This window comes from Scyliorhinus torazame, chromosome 9 (genome assembly GCF_047496885.1).
Source record: "Scyliorhinus torazame isolate Kashiwa2021f chromosome 9, sScyTor2.1, whole genome shotgun sequence".
Classification (NCBI taxonomy): domain Eukaryota; kingdom Metazoa; phylum Chordata; class Chondrichthyes; order Carcharhiniformes; family Scyliorhinidae; genus Scyliorhinus; species Scyliorhinus torazame.
The window spans coordinates 7205450-7226334 of NC_092715.1; the positions used below are offsets into that span (position 1 = coordinate 7205450).

Sequence of the window (20885 nt, forward strand, 5' to 3'; positions counted from 1 at the left end):
GGGAGGAGACGGGGAGTGGGGGGGAGGGGAGACGGGGAGTGGGGGGGAGACGGGGAGGGGGGAGGAGACGGGGAGTGGGGGGGAGACGGGGGAGTGGGGGGGAGACGGGGAGTGGGGGGGAGACGGGGAGTGGGGGGGGGGAGACGGGGAGTGAGGGGGAGATGGGGAGTGTGGGGGGAGACGGGGAGTGGGGGGGGAGACGGGGAGTGGGGGGGGAGAGGAGACGGGGTGTGGGTGGGGAGACGGGGAGTGGGGGGGGAGACGGGGAGTGGGGGGGAGACGGTGAGTGAGGAGGGCGAGGAGACGGGGAGTGGGGGGGAGACGGGGAGTGGGGGGGAGACGGGGAGTGGGGGGGGGAGACGGGGAGTGAGGGGGAGATGGGGAGTGTGGGGGGAGACGGGGAGTGGGGGGGGAGACGGGGAGTGGGGGGGGAGAGGAGACGGGGTGTGGGTGGGGAGACGGGGAGTGGGGGGGGAGACGGGGAGTGGGGGGAGACGGGGAGTGGGGGGGAGACGGGGAGTGGGGGGAGACGGGGAGTGGGGGGGACACGGAGTGGGGGGGGGAGACGGGGAGTGGGGGGCAGACGGGGAGTGAGGGGGGAGAGAGGAGACGGGGAGTGGGGGGGAGAGGAGACGGGGAGTGGGGGGGAGACGGGGAGTGGGGGGGGAGACGGGGAGTGAGGGGGAGGAGACGGGGAGCTTGGGGAAACGAGGAGTGGGGGGGAGGCGGGGAGTGGGGGGAGACGGGGAGTGCGGGGGAGACGGGGAGTGGGGGGGAGACGGGGAGTGGGGGGAGCCGGGGAGTGGGGGGGAGACGGGGAGTGAGGGGGGGAGAGGAGACGGGGTGTGGGTGGGGAGACGGGGAGTGGGGGGGGAGACGGGGAGTGGGGGGGAGACGGGGAGTGGGGGGAGACGGGGAGTGGGGGGGAGACGGGGAGTGGGGGGGACACTGAGTGGGGGGGAGACGGGGAGTGGGGGTCAGACGGGGAGTGAGGGGGGAGAGAGGAGACGGGGAGTGGGGGGGAGAGGAGACGGGGAGTGGGGGGGAGACGGGGAGTGGGGGGGAGACGGGGAGTGAGGGGGAGGAGACGGGGAGTGGGGGGGAGACGGGGAGTTTGGGGAAACGAGGAGTGGGGGGGAGGCGGGGAGTGGGGGGGAGACGGGGAGTGGGGGGGAGACGGGGAGTGGGGGGGAGCCGGGGAGTGGGGGGGAGACGGGGAGTGAGGGGGGGAGAGGAGACGGGGAGTGAGGGGGGGAGACGGGGTGTGAGGGGGAGCCGGGGAGTGGGGGGGGAGGCGGGGAGTGAGGAGGGGAGACGGGGAGTGAGGGGGAGGAGGGGAGACGGGGAGTGAGGGGGAGGGGGGAGACGGGGAGTGGGGGGGTAGAGGAGACGGGGAGTGGGGGGGGAGACGGGGAGTGCGGGGGGAGACGGGGAGTGGAGGGGAGACGGGGAGTGGGGGGGAGAGAGGAGGGGGGGCCACGGATTGGGGGGAGACGGGGAGTGGGGGGGAGACGGGGAGTGGGGGGGAGATGGGGAGTGGGGGGGGAGAGGAGACGGGGAGTGGGGGGCTGAGAGGAGACGGGGAGTGGGGGGGAGACGGGGAGTGAGGGGGAGATGGGGAGTGGGGGGGGGAGAGGAGACGGGGAATGGGGGGGAGAGGAGACTGGGATTGGGGGGGAGACGGGGAGTGAGGGGGGGATGAGACGGGGAGTGTGGGGGGGAGGAGACGGGGAGTGGGGGGGGAGAGGAGATGGGGAGTGGGGGGGAGACGGGGAGTGAGGGGGGGAGAGGAGACGGGGAGTTAGGAGAGGGGAGACGGGGAGTGAGGGGGGGAGGAGACCGGGTGTGGGGGGAGAGGGGGGAGTTAGGGGGGAGGAGACTGGGAGTGAGGGGGGGTGGCAGGGAGTGGGGGGGAGACGGGTAGTTGGGGGGGGAGATGGGGAGTGAGGGGGGAGACGGGGAGTGAGGAGGGAGAGGGGGAGAGAAGACGGGGAGTGAGGGGGGGAGATGGGGAGTGGGGGGGGAGTGAGGGGAGGGAGACGGGGAGTGAGGGGGGGAGACGGGGAGTGTGGGGGGAGGAGACGGGGAGTGGGGGGGAGGGGAGACGGGGAGTGGGGGGGAGACGGGGAGGGGGGAGGAGACGGGGAGGGGGGAGGAGACGGGGAGTGGGGGGGAGACGGGGGAGTGGGGGGGAGACGGGGAGTGGGGGGGAGACGGGGAGTGGGGGGGAGAGGAGACGGAGAGTGGGGGGGAGACGGGGAGTGGGGGGCCGACGGGGAGTGTGGGGGAGACGGGGAGTGTGGGGGAGACGGGAAGTGGGGGGGGTGTGGGGGGGGAGACGGGGAGTGGGGGGGAGACGGGGAGTGGGGGGTGAGACGGGGATTGGGGGGGAGACGGGGAGTGGGGGGGAGACGGTGAGTGAGGAGGGCGAGGAGACGGGGAGTGGGGGGGAGACGGGGAGTGGGGGGGAGACGGGGAGTGGGGGGGGGGAGACGGGGAGTGGGGGGGAGACGGGGAGTGGGGGGGAGACGGGGAGTGGGGGGGAGACGGGGAGTGGGGGGGGGAGACGGGGAGTGGGGGGGGAGACGGGGAGTGGAGGGGAGACGGGGAGTGGAGGGGAGACGGGGAGTGGAGGGGAGACCGGGATTGGGGGGAGACGGGGAGTGGGGGGGGAGACGAGTGGGGGGGGAGACGCGGAGTGGAGGGGTAGACGGGAGTGGGGGGGGGGAGACGGGGAGTGAGGAGGGAGAGGAGACGGGGAGTGGGGGGGGGGAGACGGGGAGTGGGTTGGAGACGGGGAGTGGGGGGAGACTGGGAGTGGGTGGGGAGACAGGGAGTGGGGGGGAGACAGGGAGTGGGGGTGGGAGAGGAGACAGGGAGTGGGGGGAGACGGGGAGTGGGGGGGAGACGAGGAGTGGGGGGGAGGCGGGGTGTGGGGGGGGGAGGCGGGGAGTGGGGGGGGAGAGGAGACGGGGAGTGGGGGGGGAGACGGGGAGTGGGTTGGAGACGGGGAGTGGGGATGGGAGAGGAGACGGGGAGCGGGGGTGGGAGAGGAGACGGGGAGTGGGGGGAGACGGGGAGCGGGGGGAGACGGGGAGTGGGGGGGGAGACGGGGACTGGGGAGGGAGACGGGGATTGGGGGGGAGTGGGGGTGGGAGAGGAGACAGGGAGTGGGGGGAGACGGTGTGTGGGGGGGGAGACGGGGAGTGGGGGGAGACGAGGAGTGGGGGGGAGACGGGGTGTGGGGGGGGAGACGGGGAGTGGGGGGTAGAGGAGACGGGGAGTGGGGGGGAGACGGGGAGTGGGGGGGGAGACGGGGAGTGGGGGGGGAGACGGGGAGTGGGGGGGGGAGACGGGGAGTGGGGGGGAGACGGGGAGTGAGGGGGAGCGGAGACGGGCAGTGGGGGGGGGAGACAGGGAGTGGGGGGGAGACGGGGAGTGGGGGGGAGACGTGGAGTGAGGGGGAGGGGAGACGGGGAGTGGGGGAGAGACGGGGAGTGGGGGTGAGACGGGGAGTGGGGGGGAGACGGGGAGTGAGGGGGAGGGGAGACGGGGAGTGAGGGGGAGACGGGGAGTGGGGGGGGAGACGTGGAGTGAGGGGGAGGGGAGACGGAGTGGGGGGGAGACGGGGAGTGGGGGGGGGGAGACGGGGAGTGGGGGGGAGACGGGGAGTGGGGGGGAGACGGGGAGTGGGGGGGAGACGGGGAGATGGGGGGGAGACGGGGAGTGGAGGGGAGACGGGGAGTGGAGGGGAGACGGGGATTGGGGGGGAGACTGGGAGTGGGGGGGGGAGACGAGTGGGGGGGACACGCGGAGTGGAGGGGGAGACGGGAGTGGGGGGGAGACGGGGAGTGAGGAGGGAGACGGGGAGTGGGGATGGGAGAGGAGACGGGGAGTGGGGGGGGAGACGGGGAGTGGGTTGGAGACGGGGAGTGGGGATGGGAGAGGAGACGGGGAGTGGGGGTGGGAGGGGAGACGGGGAGCGGGGGCAGACGGGGAGTGGGGGGGGAGACGGGGACTGGGGAGGGAGACGGGGATTGGGGGGGAGTGGGGGTGGGAGAGGAGACAGGGAGTGGGGGGAGACGGGGTGTGGGGGGGGAGACGGGGAGTGGGGGGTAGAGGAGACGGGGAGTGGGGGGGGAGACGGGGAGTGGGGGGGAGACGGGGAGTGGGGGGTGAGACGGGGATTGGGGGGGAGACGGGGAGTGGGGGGGAGACGGTGAGTGAGGAGGGCGAGGAGACGGGGAGTGGGGGGGAGACGGGGAGTGGGGGGGGGAGACGGGGAGTGGGGGGGAGACGGGGAGTGGGGGGGAGACGGGGAGTGGGGGGGAGACGGGGAGTGGGGGGGGGAGACGGGGAGTGGGGGGGAGACGGGGAGTGGAGGGGAGACGGGGAGTGGAGGGGAGACGGGGAGTGGAGGGGAGACCGGGATTGGGGGGAGACGGGGAGTGGGGGGGAGACGAGTGGGGGGGGAGACGCGGAGTGGAGGGGTAGACGGGAGTGGGGGGGGGAGACGGGGAGTGAGGAGGGAGAGGAGACGGGGAGTGGGGGGGGGGGAGACGGGGAGTGGGTTGGAGACGGGGAGTGGGGGGAGACTGGGAGTGGGTGGGGAGATGGGGACTGGGGGGGGAGACGGGGAGTGGGGGGGAGACAGGGAGTGGGGGTGGGAGAGGAGACAGGGAGTGGGGGGAGACGGGGAGTGGGGGGGAGACGAGGAGTGGGGGGGAGGCGGGGTGTGGGGGGGGGAGGCGGGGAGTGGGGGGGGAGAGGAGACGGGGAGTGGGGGGGGAGACGGGGAGTGGGTTGGAGACGGGGAGTGGGGATGGGAGAGGAGACGGGGAGCGGGGGTGGGAGAGGAGACGGGGAGACGGGGAGCGGGGGGAGACGGGGAGTGGGGGGGGAGACGGGGACTGGGGAGGGAGACGGGGATTGGGGGGGAGTGGGGGTGGGAGAGGAGACAGGGAGTGGGGGAGACGGTGTGTGGGGGGGGAGACGGGGAGTGGGGGGAGACGAGGAGTGGGGGGTAGAGGAGACGGGGAGTGGGGGGGAGACGGGGAGTGGGGGGGGAGACGGGGAGTGGGGGGGGAGACGGGGAGTGGGGGGGGAGACGGGGAGTGGGGGGGGGAGACGGGGAGTGGGGGGGGAGACGGGGAGTGGGGGGGAGACGGGGAGTGAGGGGGAGCGGAGACGGGCAGTGGGGGGGGGAGACAGGGAGTGGGGGGGAGACGGGGAGTGGGGGGGAGACGTGGAGTGAGGGGGAGGGGAGACGGGGAGTGGGGGAGAGACGGGGAGTGGGGGTGAGACGGGGAGTGGGGGGGAGACGGGGAGTGAGGGGGAGGGGAGACGGGGAGTGAGGGGGAGACGGGGAGTGGGGGGGGAGACGTGGAGTGAGGGGGAGGGGAGACGGAGTGGGGGGGAGACGGGGAGTGGGGGGGAGACGGGGAGTGGGGGGGAGACGGGGAGTGGGGGGGAGACGGGGAGATGGGGGGGAGACGGGGAGTGGAGGGGAGACGGGGAGTGGAGGGGAGACGGGGATTGGGGGGGAGACTGGGAGTGGGGGGGGAGACGAGTGGGGGGGACACGCGGAGTGGGGGGGGAGACCGGAGTGGGGGGGGAGACGGGGAGTGAGGAGGGAGACGGGGAGTGGGGATGGGAGAGGAGACGGGGAGTGGGGGGGAGACGGGGAGTGGGTTGGAGACGGGGAGTGGGGATGGGAGAGGAGACGGGGAGTGGGGGTGGGAGGGGAGACGGGGAGCGGGGGCAGACGGGGAGTGGGGGGGGAGACGGGGACTGGGGAGGGAGACGGGGATTGGGGGGGAGTGGGGGTGGGAGAGGAGACAGGGAGTGGGGGGAGACGGGGTGTGGGGGGGGAGACGGGGAGTGGGGGGTAGAGGAGACGGGGAGTGGGGGGGGAGACGGGGAGTGGGGGGGAGACGTGGAGTGAGGGGGAGGGGAGACGGGGAGTGGGGGAGGAGACGGGGAGTGGGGGGGGAGACGTGGAGTGAGGGGGAGGGGAGACGGGGAGTGGGGGAGAGACGGGGAGTGGGGGAGAGACGGGGAGTGGGGGAGAGACGGGGAGTGGGGGGGAGACGGGGAGTGGGGGGGAGACGGGGAGTGAGGGGGAGGGGAGACGGGGAGTGGGGGATGACTGGGAGTGGGAGGGAGACGGGGAGTGGTGGGGGACACGGGGAGTGAGGGGGAGACGGGGAGTGGGGGGGGAGACATGGAGTGAGGGGGAGGGGAGACGGAGTGGGGGGGGAGACGGGGAGTGGGGGGGGACGGGGGGTGAGGGGAGATGGGGAGTGGGGGGGGAGACTGGGAGTGGGGGGGGAGACGGGGAGTGGTGGGGAGACGGGGAGTGGGGGGGTAGACGTGGAGTGGGGGGTGAGGGGAGACGGGGAGTGGGGGGGAGACGGGGAGTGGGGAGGAGACGGGGAGTGAGGGGGAGACGGGGAGTGGTGGGGGGAGGGGGAGTGGGGGGGGAGACAGGGAGTGGGGGGGAGACGGGGAGTGGGGGGGAGAGGGGAGTGGGGGGCGAGAGGGGAGTGGGGGGGGAGACGGGGAGTCAGGGGGAGACGGGGAGTGAGGGGGGTGGAGGGGGGAGTGGGGGGGGAGAGGGTAGTGGGGGGGAGTCGGGGAGTGGGGGGGGAGAGGAGAGTGGGGGTGAGAGGGGAGTGGGGGTGAGACGGGGAGTGGGGGGCAGACGGGGAGTGAGGGGGAGATGGGGAGTGGGGGGGGAGAGGGGAGTGGGGGGGAGAGGGGAGTGGGGGGTGAGACGGGGAGTGGGGAGGGGAGAGGGAGTGGGGAGGAGAGGGGAGTGGGGGGGAGACGGGGAGTGGGGGGGAGACGGGGAGTGAGGGGGAGACTTGGAGTGGGAGGGGGAGAGGGGAGTGGGGGGGAGAGAGGAGTGGGGGGTGAGACGGGGAGTGAGGGGGAGATGGCGAGTGGGGGGGGAGAGGGGGGAGAGGGGAGTGGGGGGGGAGACGGGGAGTGGGGGGAGATGGGGTGTCAGTGGGGGGGGAGACGGGGAGTGAGGGGGAGGGGAGACGGGGAAGGGGGGGAGACGGGGAGTGAGGGGGAGGGGAGACGGGGAAGGGGGGGAGACGGGGAGTGGGGGGGGAGGGGAGACGGGGAAGGGGGGGGAGACGGGGAGTGGGGGGGAGGAGAGACGGGGAAGGGGGGGGAGACGGGGAGTGGAGGGGGAGGGGAGACGGGGAAGGGGGGGGAGACGGGGAGTGGGGGGGAGGGGAGACGGGGAAGGGGGGGGAGACGGGGAGTGGGGTGAGGGGAGACGGGGAGTGGGGTGAGGGGAGACGGGGAAGGGGGGGGAGACGGGGAGTGGTGGGGGAGGGGAGACGGGGAAGGGGGGGGAGACGGGGAGTGGGGTGAGGGGAGACGGGGAAGGGGGGGGAGACGGGGAGTGGAGGGGGAGGGGAGACGGGGAAGGGGGGGAGACGGGGAGTGGAGGGGGAGGGGAGACGGGGAAGGGGGGGGAGAGGGGAGTGGGGGGGAGAGAGGAGTGGGGGGGGGAGAGGGGGGAGAGGGGAGTGGGGGGGAGACGGGGAAGGGGGGGAGACGGGGAGTGGGGGGGAGACGGGGAGTGGAGAGGGAGGGGAGACGGGGAAGGGGGGGAGACGGGGAGTGGGGGGGGAGGGGAGACGGGGAAGGGGGGGAGACGGGGAGTGGGGGGGGAGGGGAGACGGGGGAAGGGGGGTCGGAGATGTGCAGCAGATGGAGCTGTGTGGATTGGGTGGAGTGTTTTGGAGCTGGGTGAGGTGAATTGTCTTGTGTGGGCCCAGGACATGAACCGTTGGTGTTGGAAGTAATGGCCGTGATGTTTTGAGCTTGTTAGCAGGTTGCCTTCCTCGAGTGGTGTATTTACAGCAGGATGGTATTTCGGCGGCAGTACGGGAACAGCGCCTGTCTGCGACCTGGAGTGTGAAGTACACAGTCACCCTGATGCTGATTGGCAGGCTGGTTCCTGAAGCGGTCTGGTTGGCCTCCAGTCTTGGGGACTGGAAATCCGCTGTGGTGCTGGGTTTGGCTCACAACGTGGGCTCTGGAAGCGTCCCCGAGTCGGTCAGGTACGCAGCTGGTCAACAACGTCCTGGGGTTTATGTCTGGTTGGCACTGTAACAGGGGCATCGTACACATCTGCCGTGACTGGCCTGGGCATACTTTCCAGCAGTCCACAGATGTGCAGGTTCTGTCGATTGGCCATGCTAAATTGCCCCTTAGTGTCCAAAAAGGATGTGTAGGGCAATGGGATAGGGTGGGGAGTGAGCTTGGGTGAAGTACTATTTCAGAGGGTTGGTGCAGACTCAATGGGCCGAATGGCATCCTTCTGCACTGTCGGGATTCTATGTAGTGATAGACTTGGAATTACAGGGGAAGTAAAGTTTTAAAAGTGTCCAACAGGTAAAATAACGGGGTTAAACTGTTTCTACTTCAATGCAAGGAGTATTACAACCAAGGTGGACGAATCAAGGGCGCAGGTGGACGGCAGCAGGATGTTGTTGCTGGAACGGAAACCTGGTTAAAGCAGGGGACAAAATTGGCAGCTCAACATCCCCGGATACAGAGTTTTCAGGCGGGACAGAGGGGGAGATACCAAAGGAGGGGGAGTCGCAGTAATGGTGAAAGAATCCATTCTTGTTGTGAGAAGCGATGATAGACTGAACAGGTCAACAAACAAGGCTTTGTGGGTTTAACATGGAAATAAAAACGGGCCAGTCACATTACTGTCCGTATATTACACCCCCCCAAATAGTGAGAGGGAGATAGAAGATCAAATATAGCGGCAGATTTCTGCCTGTACAAACAAGAGGGCAATAATAGTCGCAGACTTTAACCATCCCAATATCATAGAACATAGAACAGTACAGCACAGAACAGGCCCTTCGGCCCTCGATGTTGTGCTGAGCATTGTCCGAAACCAAGATCAAGCTATCCCACTCCCTGTCATTCTGGTGTGCTCCATGTGCCTATCCAATAACCGCTTGAAAGTTCCTAATTGTCCGACTCCACCATCACAGCAGGCAGTCCATTCCACACCCTAACCACTCTCTGAGTAAAGAACCTACCTCGGGACTTCCGGGTGCGGCGATGACCAGCTGAGTCGCACGTTTCGGCAGCTCCCTGTGAAACGGACTTTTGGGCTCTTGATAGGAGCCCCAACGGCAATTTTAACGGCTGAAAACACCGTGCGGTAAACCAGAAGGGTGTTCCCCCTGGACACGGATGGAAAAAGGAGAGGAAAGTGGCCGGATTGCAGTGGATCCTTTGGAACAACGGCAAGGAAGGCAAGCAGAAACCAAGATGGCGTCGGAAGGTGGCAGTTTCATATGGGGCCCTGAACAACAAGAGTTTTTGAAACGCTGCGTGGAGGAGATAAAAAAGGAAATGAAGAAAGAGTTGTTGGCCCCGATATTACAGGCGATTGAAGGGCTGAAAGAGGAACAAAAGACCCAGGAGCAGGAGCTTCGGGTCGTGAAGGCGAAAGCAGCAGAGAATGAAAACGATATACAGGGCCTGGTGGTGAAGTCGGAGATACAGGAGGCACACCAGAAACGATCTGTGGAGAGGTTGGAGGCACTGGAAAATAACGCAAGGAGGAACAACTTGAGGATTCTTGGCCTTCCTGAAGGTGTGGAGGGGGCGGACGTCGGGGCATATGTGAGCACGATGCTGCACTCGTTAATGGGAGTGGAGGCCCCGACGGGTCCGTTGGAGGTGGAGGGAGCATACCGAGTGATGGCGCGAGGATCGAGAGCAGGAGAAACTCCCAGAGCCATAGTGGTGAGATTGCTCCGTTTTAAGGATAGAGAAATGGTCCTTAGATGGGCGAAGAAAACTCGGTGTAGTAAATGGGAGAACGCGGTGATCCGCGTCTATCAAGATTGGAGTGCGGAGGTGGCGAGAAGGAGGGCGAGCTTTAATCGGGCCAAAGCGGTACTTCACAAAAAAAAGATAAAGTTTGGAATGCTGCAACCGGCAAGACTGTGGGTCACATATCAAGGGAGGCACCACTACTTTGAGACGGCGGATGAAGCGTGGACTTTTATTGTAGAAGAAAAATTGGAATGATTGGACTACGAAAATGAACGTTTGGACAAAGTGGTGGGACGAGTGGGGGGGGGGGGCGAAGAGGGATTGTATGATTAATCCTGCGGTATGGTAACTTTTCTTTCTCCCACAGGTGGTGATGGGGGGAGGTGGGGAGGGAGAGGAGATGGGGCGTTGGCCATGGGAGGCGGGGCCGAGGGAGAGGCGCGGGCTTGGTTCCCGCGCTATGATAATTATGGCGGGAATAGAGAAGCAGGAAGGAGGGGGCGCCGCACGGGGCGAGCCGTGATCACGGGGGGAAGCCGAGGTCAGCCAGAGTTTGCTGACTTCTGGGAGCAACATGGGGGGAGTAATTACGCTAGCGGGGGGTCTAGCGGGGGGGGGGGGGAGGGGGGAATTACTGGGTTGCTGCTGCTGGGGAAAGGGGGGAGTGGGTACGGGAAAGGATGGGCGGGGGGGCACCGTCTGGGAGAAATACAGCTGCGTGGGAACTGGGCGAGAAGCTGGAAAAAGATGATGGCTAACCGGCAAGGGGGGGGGGGGTGGGAAGCCCCCCAACTCGGCTGATCACGTGGAACGTGAGGGGGCTTAACGGGCCGATAAAGAGGGCACGAGTACTCGCACACCTTAAGAAACTTAAAGCAGATGTGGCCATGTTACAGGAAACGCACCTGAAACTGATAGATCAGGTTAGGTTGCGCAAAGGATGGGTAGGGCAGGTGTTCCATTCGGGGCTGGATGCGAAAAACAGGGGGGTGGCTATATTAGTGGGGAAGCGGGTCATGTTCGAGGCAAAGACTATAGTGGCGGATAACGGGGGCAGATACGTGATGGTGAGTGGCAAATTACAGGGAGAGATGGTGGTGTTGGTAAACGTGTATGCCCCGAATTGGGACGATGCCAATTTTATGAGGCGAATGCTAGGACGCATCCCAGACCTAGAGACCGGAAAGCTGATAATGGGGGGAGACTTTAACACGGTGTTGGAACCAAGGCTGGATAGGTCGAAGTCCAGGACTGGTAGGAGGCCGGCAGCAGCCAAGGTGCTTAAGGATTTTATGGAGCAGATGGGAGGGGTGGACCCGTGGAGATTCAGTAGACCTAGGAGTAAGGAGTTCTCGTTTTTCTCCTATGTCCATAAAGTCTATTCACGCATAGACTTTTTTGTGTTGGGTAGGGCATTGATCCCGAGGGTGAGGGGAACGGAATATACGGCTATAGCCATTTCGGATCATGCCCCACACTGGGTAGACTTGGAGATAGGGGAGGAAACAAGAGGGCGTCCACCCTGGAGAATGGACATGGGACTAATGGCGGATGAGGGGGTGTGCTTAAGGGTGAGGGGATGCATTGAAAAGTACTTGGAACTCAATGACAATGGGGAGGTTCAGGTGGGAGTGGTCTGGGAGGCGTTGAAGGCGGTGGTTAGGGGGGAGCTGATATCAATAAGGACACATAAAGGGAAGCAGGAAAGTAAGGAACGGGAGCGATTGTTGCAAGAACTTTTGAGGGTGGACAGACAATATGCGGAAGCACCGGAGGAGGGACTGTATAGGGAAAGGCAAAGGCTGCATGTGGAATTTGACTTGCTGACCACAGGCACTGCAGAGGCACAATGGAGGAAGGCGCAGGGTGTACAGTATGAATATGGAGAGAAGGCGAGCAGATTGCTGGCACACCAATTGAGGAAAAGGGGAGCAGCGAGGGAAATAGGGGGGGTGAGAGACGAAGATGGAGAGACGGAGCGGGGAGCGGAGAGAGTGAATGAAGTGTTTAAGACATTTTATAAAAAATTGTATGAAGCTCAACCCCCGGATGGGAGGGAGAGAATGATGGAGTTTTTGGATCGGCTGGAAATTCCCAAGGTGGAAGAGCAGGAAAGGATGGGATTAGGAGCACAGATCACGGTAGAAGAAGTGGTGAAAGGAATTAGGAACATGCAGACGGGAAAGGCCCCGGGACCGGACGGATTCCCAGTTGAATTTTACAGAAAATATTTGGACTTGCTCGCCCCGCTACTGACGAGGACCTTTAACGAGGCAAAGGAAAGGGGACAACTGCCCCCGACTATGTCAGAAGCAACGATATCGCTTCTTTTAAAGAAGGAAAAGGATCCGCTACAATGCGGGTCCTACAGACCAATCTCCCTCCTCAATGTAGATGCCAAGGTCTTGGCCAAGGTAATGGCAATGAGAATAGAGGAATGTGTCCCGGGGGTGGTTCATGAGGACCAAACTGGGTTTGTGAAGGGGAGACAGCTGAACACGAACATACGGAGGTTGTTAGGGGTAATGATGATGGCCCCACCAGAGGGTGAAACGGAGATAGTAGTGGCGATGGATGCCGAAAAAGCATTTGATAGAGTGGAGTGGGATTATCTGTGGGAGGTGTTGAGGAGATTTGGGTTCGGAGAGGGGTATGTTAGATGGGTGCAGCTGTTGTATAGGGCCCCAGTGGCGAGTGTGGTCACGAATGGACGGGGATCGGCATATTTTCGGCTCCATAGAGGGACAAGGCAGGGATGTCCTCTGTCCCCATTATTGTTTGCACTGGCGATTGAGCCCCTGGCGATAGCGCTGAGAGGTTCCAAGGGATGGAGGGGAATACTTAGGGGAGGAGAAGAACACCGGGTATCTTTATATGCGGATGATCTGCTACTATATGTGGCGGATCCAGCGGAGGGGATGCCAGAAATAATGCGGATACTTGGGGAGTTTGGGGATTTTTCAGGGTATAAATTGAACATGGGGAAGAGTGAGCTGTTTGTGGTGCATCCAGGGGAGCAGAGTAGAGAAATAGAAGACCTACCGTTGAGGAAGGTAACAAGAGACTTTCGTTACCTGGGGATCCAGATAGCTAAGAATTGGGGCACATTGCACAGGCTAAATTTGACGCGGTTGGTGGAACAGATGGAGGAAGATTTCAAGAGATGGGATATGGTAGCATTGTCAATGGCAGGGAGGGTGCAGGCAGTTAAGATGGTGGTCCTCCCGAGATTCCTCTTTGTGTTTCAGTGTCTCCCGGTGGTGATCACGAAGGCTTTTTTCAAAAGGATAGAAAAGAGTATCATGGGTTTTGTTTGGGCCGGGAAGACTCCGAGAGTGAGGAAGGGATTCTTACAGCGTAGTAGGGATAGGGGGGGGGCTGGCACTACCGAGCCTAAGTGAGTATTATTGGGCCGCTAATATTTCAATGGTGAGTAAGTGGATGGGAGAGGAGGAAGGAGCGGCGTGGAAGAGATTAGAGAGGGCGTCCTGTAGGGGGACCAGCCTGCAGGCTATGGTGACAGCCCCATTGCCGTTCTCACCAAGGAACTATACCACGAGTCCGGTGGTGGTAGCTACACTGAAGATTTGGGGACAGTGGAGACGACATAGGGGAAAGACCGGAGCACTGGGGGGGTCCCCGATAAGAAACAACCATAGGTTTGCCCCGGGGGGAATGGATGGGGGATATGGAATGTGGCAAAGAGCAGGTATAACGCAATTGAAAGATCTATTTGTGGATGGGAAGTTTGCGAGTCTGGGAGCGCTGACCGAGAAATATGGGTTGCCCCAAGGGAATGCATTCAGGTACATGCAATTGAGGGCTTTTGCGAGGCAACAGGTGAGGGAATTCCCGCAGCTCCCGACACAAGAGGTGCAGGACAGAGTCATCTCAAAGAAATGGGTGGGGGACGGTAAGGTGTCGGATATATATAGGGAAATGAGAGACGAAGGGGAGACTATGATGGACGAACTAAAAGGGAAATGGGAAGAAGAGCTAGGGGAGGAGATTGAGGAGGGGATGTGGGCAGATGCCCTAAACAGGGTAAACTCGTCGTCCTCATGCGCCAGGCTAAGCCTGATTCAGTTTAAGGTATTACACAGGGCACATATGACTGGAACACGGCTCAGTAAATTTTTTGGGGTGGAGGATAGGTGTGCGAGGTGCTCGAGAAGCCCAGCGAATCATACCCATATGTTTTGGTCATGCCCGGCACTACAGGGGTTTTGGATGGGGGTGACAAAGGTGCTTTCGAATGTAGTAGGAGTCCGGGTCGAACCAAGCTGGGGGTTGGCTATATTTGGGGTTGCACAAGAGCCGGGAGTGCAGGAGGCGAAAGAGGCCGATGTTTTGGCCTTTGCGTCCCTAGTAGCCCGGCGCAGAATATTGCTAATGTGGAAAGAAGCCAAGCCCCCGGGGGTGGAGACCTGGATAAATGACATGGCGGGGTTCATAAAGTTAGAGCGGATTAAGTTCATCCTAAGGGGGTCGGCTCAAGGGTTTACCAGGCGGTGGCAACCGTTCGTCGAATATCTTGCGGAAAGATAGATAGGGGAGAACAAAGAAGGCAGCAGCAGCGGCCCAGGACTTGGGGGGCGGGGGGGGGGGGGGGGGGGGGGGGGATGGGGGTGGTGGTGTGTGGCCTGAGACAAGGCAGTTGCCAATTAGGGCTAGTTTTTATTTTTTGTTATTTAATATTTATTTATTTGTTGTTGTTTTTGTTTAAATTTAAAAAGGTCATTATTATCTGTATTGTTACAATGTTGTGTAAAGGATGCACAATGTACTGTGTTGGTTGACCAAAAATTTTCAATAAAATATTATTTTAAAAAAAAAAGAACCTACCTCATACATCCCTCCTATATCTCCCACCCTGAATCTTATAGTTATGCCCCCTTGTAACAGCTACATCCTCCCGAGGAAATAGTCTCTGAACGTCCACTCTATCTATCCCCCTCATCATCTTATAAACCTCTATTAAGTCGCCTCTCATCCTCCTCCGCTCCAAAGAGAAAAGCCCTAGCTCCCTCAACCTTTCCTCATAAGACCTACCCTCCAATCCAGGCAGCATTCTGGTAAATCTCCTTAGCACCCTTTCCAATGCTTCCACATCCTTCCTATAGTGAGGTGACCAGAACTGCACACAATACTCCAAATGTGGTCTCACCAGGGTCCTGTACAGTTGCAGCATAACCCCACGGCTCTTAAACTCACGCCCCCTGTTAATAAACGCTAAAACACTAGAGGCCTTCTTCACGGCTCTATCCACTTGAGTGGCAACCTTCAGGGATCTGTGGACATGAACCCCAAGATCTCTCTGTTCCTCCACATTCCTCAGAACCCTGCCGTTGACCCTGTAATCCGCATTCAAATTTGTCCGACCAAAATGAATCACCTCGCACTTATCAGGGTTAAACTCCATCTGTCATTTTTCGGCCCAGCTCTACATCCTATCAATGTCTCTCTGCAGCCTACAACAGCCCTCCACCTCATCCACTACTCCACCAATCTTGGTGTCATCAGCAAATTTACTGACCCACCCTTCAGCCCCCTCCTCCAAGTCATTGATAGAATTCACAAATAGCAGAGGACCCAGCACTGATCCCTGTGGTACACCGCTGGTAACTGGTCTCCAGGATGAAAAATTTCCATCCACCACCACCCCCTGTTTCTATGTGATAGCCAGTTACTGATCCAATTGGCCAAATTTCCCTCTATCCCACACCTCCTTACTTTCTTCATGAGCCGACCATGGGGAACCTTATCAAACGCCTTACTGAAATCCATGGATACAACATCAACTGCTCTACCTTCATCTACACACTTAGTTACCTTCTCAAAGAATTCAATCAAATTTGTGAGGCAAGACTTACCCTTCACGAATCTGTGTTGACTATCCTGGATTAAGCTGCATCTTTCCAAATGGTCATAAATCCTACTCTTCAGGACCTTTTCCATTAACTTACCGACCACCGAAGTAAGACTAACCGGCCTATAATTACCAGGGTCATTCCTATTCCCTTTCTTGAACAGAGGAACACCATTCGCCACTCTCCAGTCCTCTTGCACTATCCCCGCGGACAGTGAGGACCCAAAGATCAAAGCCAAAGGCTCTGCAGTCCCATCCCTTGCCTCCTAAAGAATCCTTCGATATATCCCATCTGGCCCAGGGAACTTGTCGACCCTAAGGTTTTTCAAAATTGCTAATACATCCTCCCTCAGAACATCTACCTCCTCCAGCCTACCTGACTGTATCACAGTCTCATCCTCAAAAACATGGCCCCTGTCCTTGGTGAACACTGAAGAAAAGTATTCATTCAACGCCTCTCCTATTTCTTCTGACTCCATGCACAAGTTCTGACTACTGTCCTTGACCGGCCCTAACCTCACCCTGGTCATTCTTTTATTTCTCACATAAGAGTAAAAAGCCTTGGGGTTTTCCTTGATCCGACCCGACTTCTCATGCCCCCTCCTAGCTCTCCTAAGCCCTTTTTTTTAGCTCATTCCTTGCTACCTTGTAACCCTCAAGCGACCCAACTCAACTTTGTTTTCTCATCCTTACATACGCTTCCTTTTTCCTCTTGACAAGACATTCAACCTCTTTTGTGAACCATGGTTCCCTCACACGGCCATTTCCTCCCTGCCTGACAGGGACATGCCTATCAAGGACACGTAGTATTTGTTCGTTGAACAAGCTCCACTTTTCATTTGTGCCTTTCCCTGACAGTTTCTGTTCCCATCTTATGCTCCCTAATTCTTGCCTAATCACATCATAATTACCCCTCCCCCAATTATAAACCTTGCCCTGCCGTGTGGCCCTATCCCGCTCCATTGCAATAGTGAAAGACACCGAATTGTGGTCACTATCTCCAAAGTGCTCTCCCACAAACAAATCTAACACTTGGCCCGGTTCATGACCCAGTACCAAATCCAATGTGGCCCCACCTCTTGTCGGCCTATCCACATATTGTGTCAGGAAACCCTCCTGCACACACTGTACAAAAACTGCCCCATCTGAACTGTTTGACCCATAGAGGTTCCAATCAATATTTGGAAAGTTAAAGTCACCCATGACAACTACCCTGAGACCTCCACACCTATCCATAATCTGTTTTGCAATTTCTTCCTCCACATCTCTGTTACTATTTGGGGGCCTATAGAAAACTCCTAACAACGTGACCGCTCCTTTCCTATTTCTAACTTCGGCCCATATTACCTCAGTAGGCAGATCCCCCTCGAACTGCCTTTCTGCAGCCGTTAAACTATCCTTGATTAACAATAAGAAGTCTTACAACACCAGGTTAAAGTCCAACAGGTTTGTTTCGATGTCACTAGGAGCGCTCCGAAAGCTAGTGACATCGAAACAAACCTGTTGGACTTTAACCTGATGTTGTAAGACTTCGTACTGTGCTCACCCCAGTCCAACACCGGCATCTCCACATCTTGATTAACAATGCTACTCCTCCACCTCTTTTACCACCTTCCCTACTCTTACTGAAACATCTATACCCCGGAACTTCCAACAATCATTCCTGTCCCTGTTCTAACCATGTCTCCGTAATGGCCACAACATCGTTGTCCCAAGTACCAATCCACGCTCCAAGTTCACCTACCTTATTCTGGATGCTCCTTGCATTGAAGTAGACACTTCAACCCACCTTTCTGTCTGCCGGTACACTCCTGCGACCTTGATACCCTCCTCAGTACCTCACTACTCTCAACACTGGCTTCTGGAACACAGCTCGTTTTCCCAGCCCCCTGACAAATTAGTTTAAACCCCCCCGAAGAGCCGTAGCAAATTTCCCTCCCAGGATATTGGTGCCCCTCTGGTTCAGGTGCAAACCGTCCTGTCTGTACAGGTCCCACCTTCCCCAGAATGTGCTCCAATTATCCACGTACCTGAAACCCTCCCTCCAACACCATCCCTGCAGCCACATGTTTATCTGCACTCTCTCCCTGTTCCTCACCTCGCTAGCACGTGGCACCGGCAACAAACCAGAGATGACCACATGGTTTGTCCTGGCTCTCAGCTTCCACCCTCGCTCACTAAATTCCTGTTTTAAATCCCCGTCCCTTCTCTTACCTATGTCGTTGGTACCGATGTGTACCACGACTTGTGACTGTTCCTCCTCCCCCTTCACGATTCTGAAAACAGGGTCCGAGACGTCATGGACCCTGGCACCCGGGAGGCAACATGACATCCGTGAGTCTTTTTCGTTGCCACAGAACCGTCTATCTGTCCCTCTAACTATCGAGGCCCCAATAACTATTGCTCTCCTGCTCTCCCTCCTTCCCTTCTGAGCCACAGGGACAGACTCAGTGCTGGAGATCCGTTCACCGTGGCCTACCCCTGGTATGTCGTCCCCCTCAACAGTATCCAAAGCGGTATACTTGTTACTGAGGGGAACGACCACAGGGGATCCCTGCACTGACTGCTTCCTCCCAGCCCCTCTCACCGTCACACATCTATCTTCATTCTTCGGAGTAACTACATCCCTCAAGCTTCTATCTATAACCACCTCTGCCTCCCGAATGATCCGAAGTTCATCCAGCTCCAGCTCCAGTTCCCTAACGCGGTTTCTGAGGAGTCGGAGATGGGTGCACTTCCCACAGGTGAAATCAGCAGGGACACTGACTGCGTCCCTCACCTCAAACATTCTGCAGGAGGAACATTGCACTGCCTTCCCTGCCATCCCCTCTAGATAACTTGCGGATAAAAGAAAAGAAAGAAAGAGCTTATCTGATATTCACTCACCCCCTTAGGTTAGAGGAGGTGGAAGGGTGGGGGACACGACAAGTGTAGTGTCTCGGGTTTAGGAACCGCCCAATTTAAATACAGGTAAAAATACAACGCTTAAACACCTACCTAATTCCCAAGCTGCACTCCGGCTCCCTCGCTCTCTCCCGCTAAGTTTAAGCACCTAGCTGATTCCCAAGCTGCACTCCGACTCCCTCTCTCTCTCCCGCTCCTGGAAATGAAGGCCGCTGGAACCTGGGGGAAGTTTAAGCACCTACCTGATTCCTAAGCTGCACTCCGGCTTCCTCTCTTTCTCCCGCTCAACTGGGATTCAAACAATATAAGGGGAACTGAGGGAGTAAGATCCGTGCGGTGTGTCCAGGAAATTTCTTTCAACCAATAAGTGACAAACCCACCGAGAGGAGATGGTATTCCAGACCCAGTCTTGGGGAATGAGGAAGGGTGAGAGGGTGAAGGGACAGGATAGCTCCAAAAGCTAGTGATTCGAAACAAACCTGTTGGACTTTAACTTGCCGTTGTGAGACTTACTGTACAAAATCGTGAGGGAAGAGATAGGGGGGACAGGATAAAATTGTTTCCCTTGCTGGAGGATTGTAGAACCAGGGGACTTAGATTCAAGAAAAGTGGCAGAAGGCGTAGAGGGGACAAGAGGAAGAACGTTTTTTACGCAGAGGGTACTGGGAGTCTGGGATTCGCTGCCCGAGTTGGTGGTGGAGGCAGAGACCCTAAACTCTTTTTAAAAGGCACCTGGATCTGCACCTTAAGTACTCTAAGCTATAGGGCTATGGAGCGGGTGCAGGAAGGTGGGATTAGAAAGGGCAACTGGCTGTCCTCAGGCTGGCACGGAAAAAATGGGACGAATGGCCTCCTATGCTGTAACTTTTCTGAGAGCCATTAACATCGATGCCTCAATGAGTGTGTGAACAAACTAATGTGATGCCTTAAGTGAGTTGGGGGGTGGGGATTACAGGCCTGTTCCTGGGGGATGGGGAATACATGCCTATATCTGGGGATGGGGATTTCAGGCAGGTTTCTGGGGGATGGGGATTAGAGGCAGGTTTCTGGGGGATGGGGATTAGAGGCAGGTTTCTGGGGGATGGGGATTACAGGCAGGTTTCTGCGGGATGGGGATTACAGGCAGGTTTCTGGGGGATGGGGATTACAGGCAGGTTTCTGGGGGATGGGGATTAGAGGCAGGTTTCTGGGGGATGGGGATTAGAGGCAGGTTTCTGGGGGATGGGGATTACAGGCATGTTTCTGGGGAATGGGGATTAGAGGCAGGTTTCTGGGGGATGGGGATTACAGGCAGGTTTCTGGGGGATGGGGATTACAGGCAGGTTTCTGGGGGATGGGGATTACAGGCAGGTTTCTGGGGGATGGGGATTAGAGGCAGGTTTCTGGGGGATGGGGATTACAGGCAGGTTTCTGGGGGATGGGGATTACAGGCAGGTTTCGGGGGGTGGGGTGGGGATTACAGGCAGGTTTCTGGGGAATGGGGATTCGAGGCAGGTTTCGGGGGGTGGGGTGGGGATTACAGGCAGGTTTCTGGGGGATGGGGATTATAGGCAGGTTTCTGGGGGATGGGGATTAGAGGCAGGTTTCTGGGGGATGGGGATTAGAGGCATGTTTCTGGGGGATGGGGATTACAGGCAGGTTTCTGGGGGATGGGGATTAGAGGCAGGTTTCTGGGGGATGGGGATTAGAGGCATGTTTCTGGGGGATGGGGATTACAGGCAGGTTTCTGGGGGATGGAGATTACAGGCAGGTTTCTGGGGGATGGGGATTACAGGCAGGTTTCTGGGGAATGGGGATTACAGGCAGGTTTCTGGGGGATGGGGAGTACAGGCAGGTTTCTGGGGAATGGGGATTAGAGGCAGGTTTCTGGGGGATGGGGATTACAGGCAGGTTTCTGGGGAATGGGGATTAGAGGCAGGTTTCTGGGGGATGGGGATTACAGGCAGGTTTCTGGGGGATGGGGAGTACAGGCAGGTTTCTGGGGAATGGGGATTAGAGGCAGGTTTCTGGGGGATGGGGAGTACAGGCAGGTTTCTGGGGGATGGGGATTACAGGCAGGTTTCTGGGGGATGGGGAGTACAGGCAGGTTTCTGGGGAATGGGGATTAGAGGCAGGTTTCTGGGGGATGGGGATTACAGGCAGGTTTCTGGGGGATGGGGATTACAGTCAGGTTTCTGGGGGATGGGGATTACAGGCAGGTTTCTGGGGGATGGGGATTACAGGCAGGTTTCTGGGGGATGGGGAGTACAGGCAGGTTTCTGGGGAATGGGGATTACAGGCA

The 20885-nt window shown here is 59.8% G+C and overlaps 1 protein-coding gene across 1 annotated transcript in view; it reads left to right on the forward strand.

The window, feature by feature from the left end:
- The window catches only part of LOC140429943 (ciliogenesis and planar polarity effector 1-like), a 687141-nt gene that overhangs the window by 197875 nt on the left and 468381 nt on the right, over window positions 1-20885 (forward strand). The window contains exon 16 of the mRNA XM_072517533.1: window positions 7856-8084. Within this exon, the coding sequence (XP_072373634.1) occupies window positions 7856-8084 (229 nt within the window). The remainder of the gene's footprint in view (window positions 1-7855; window positions 8085-20885) is intronic.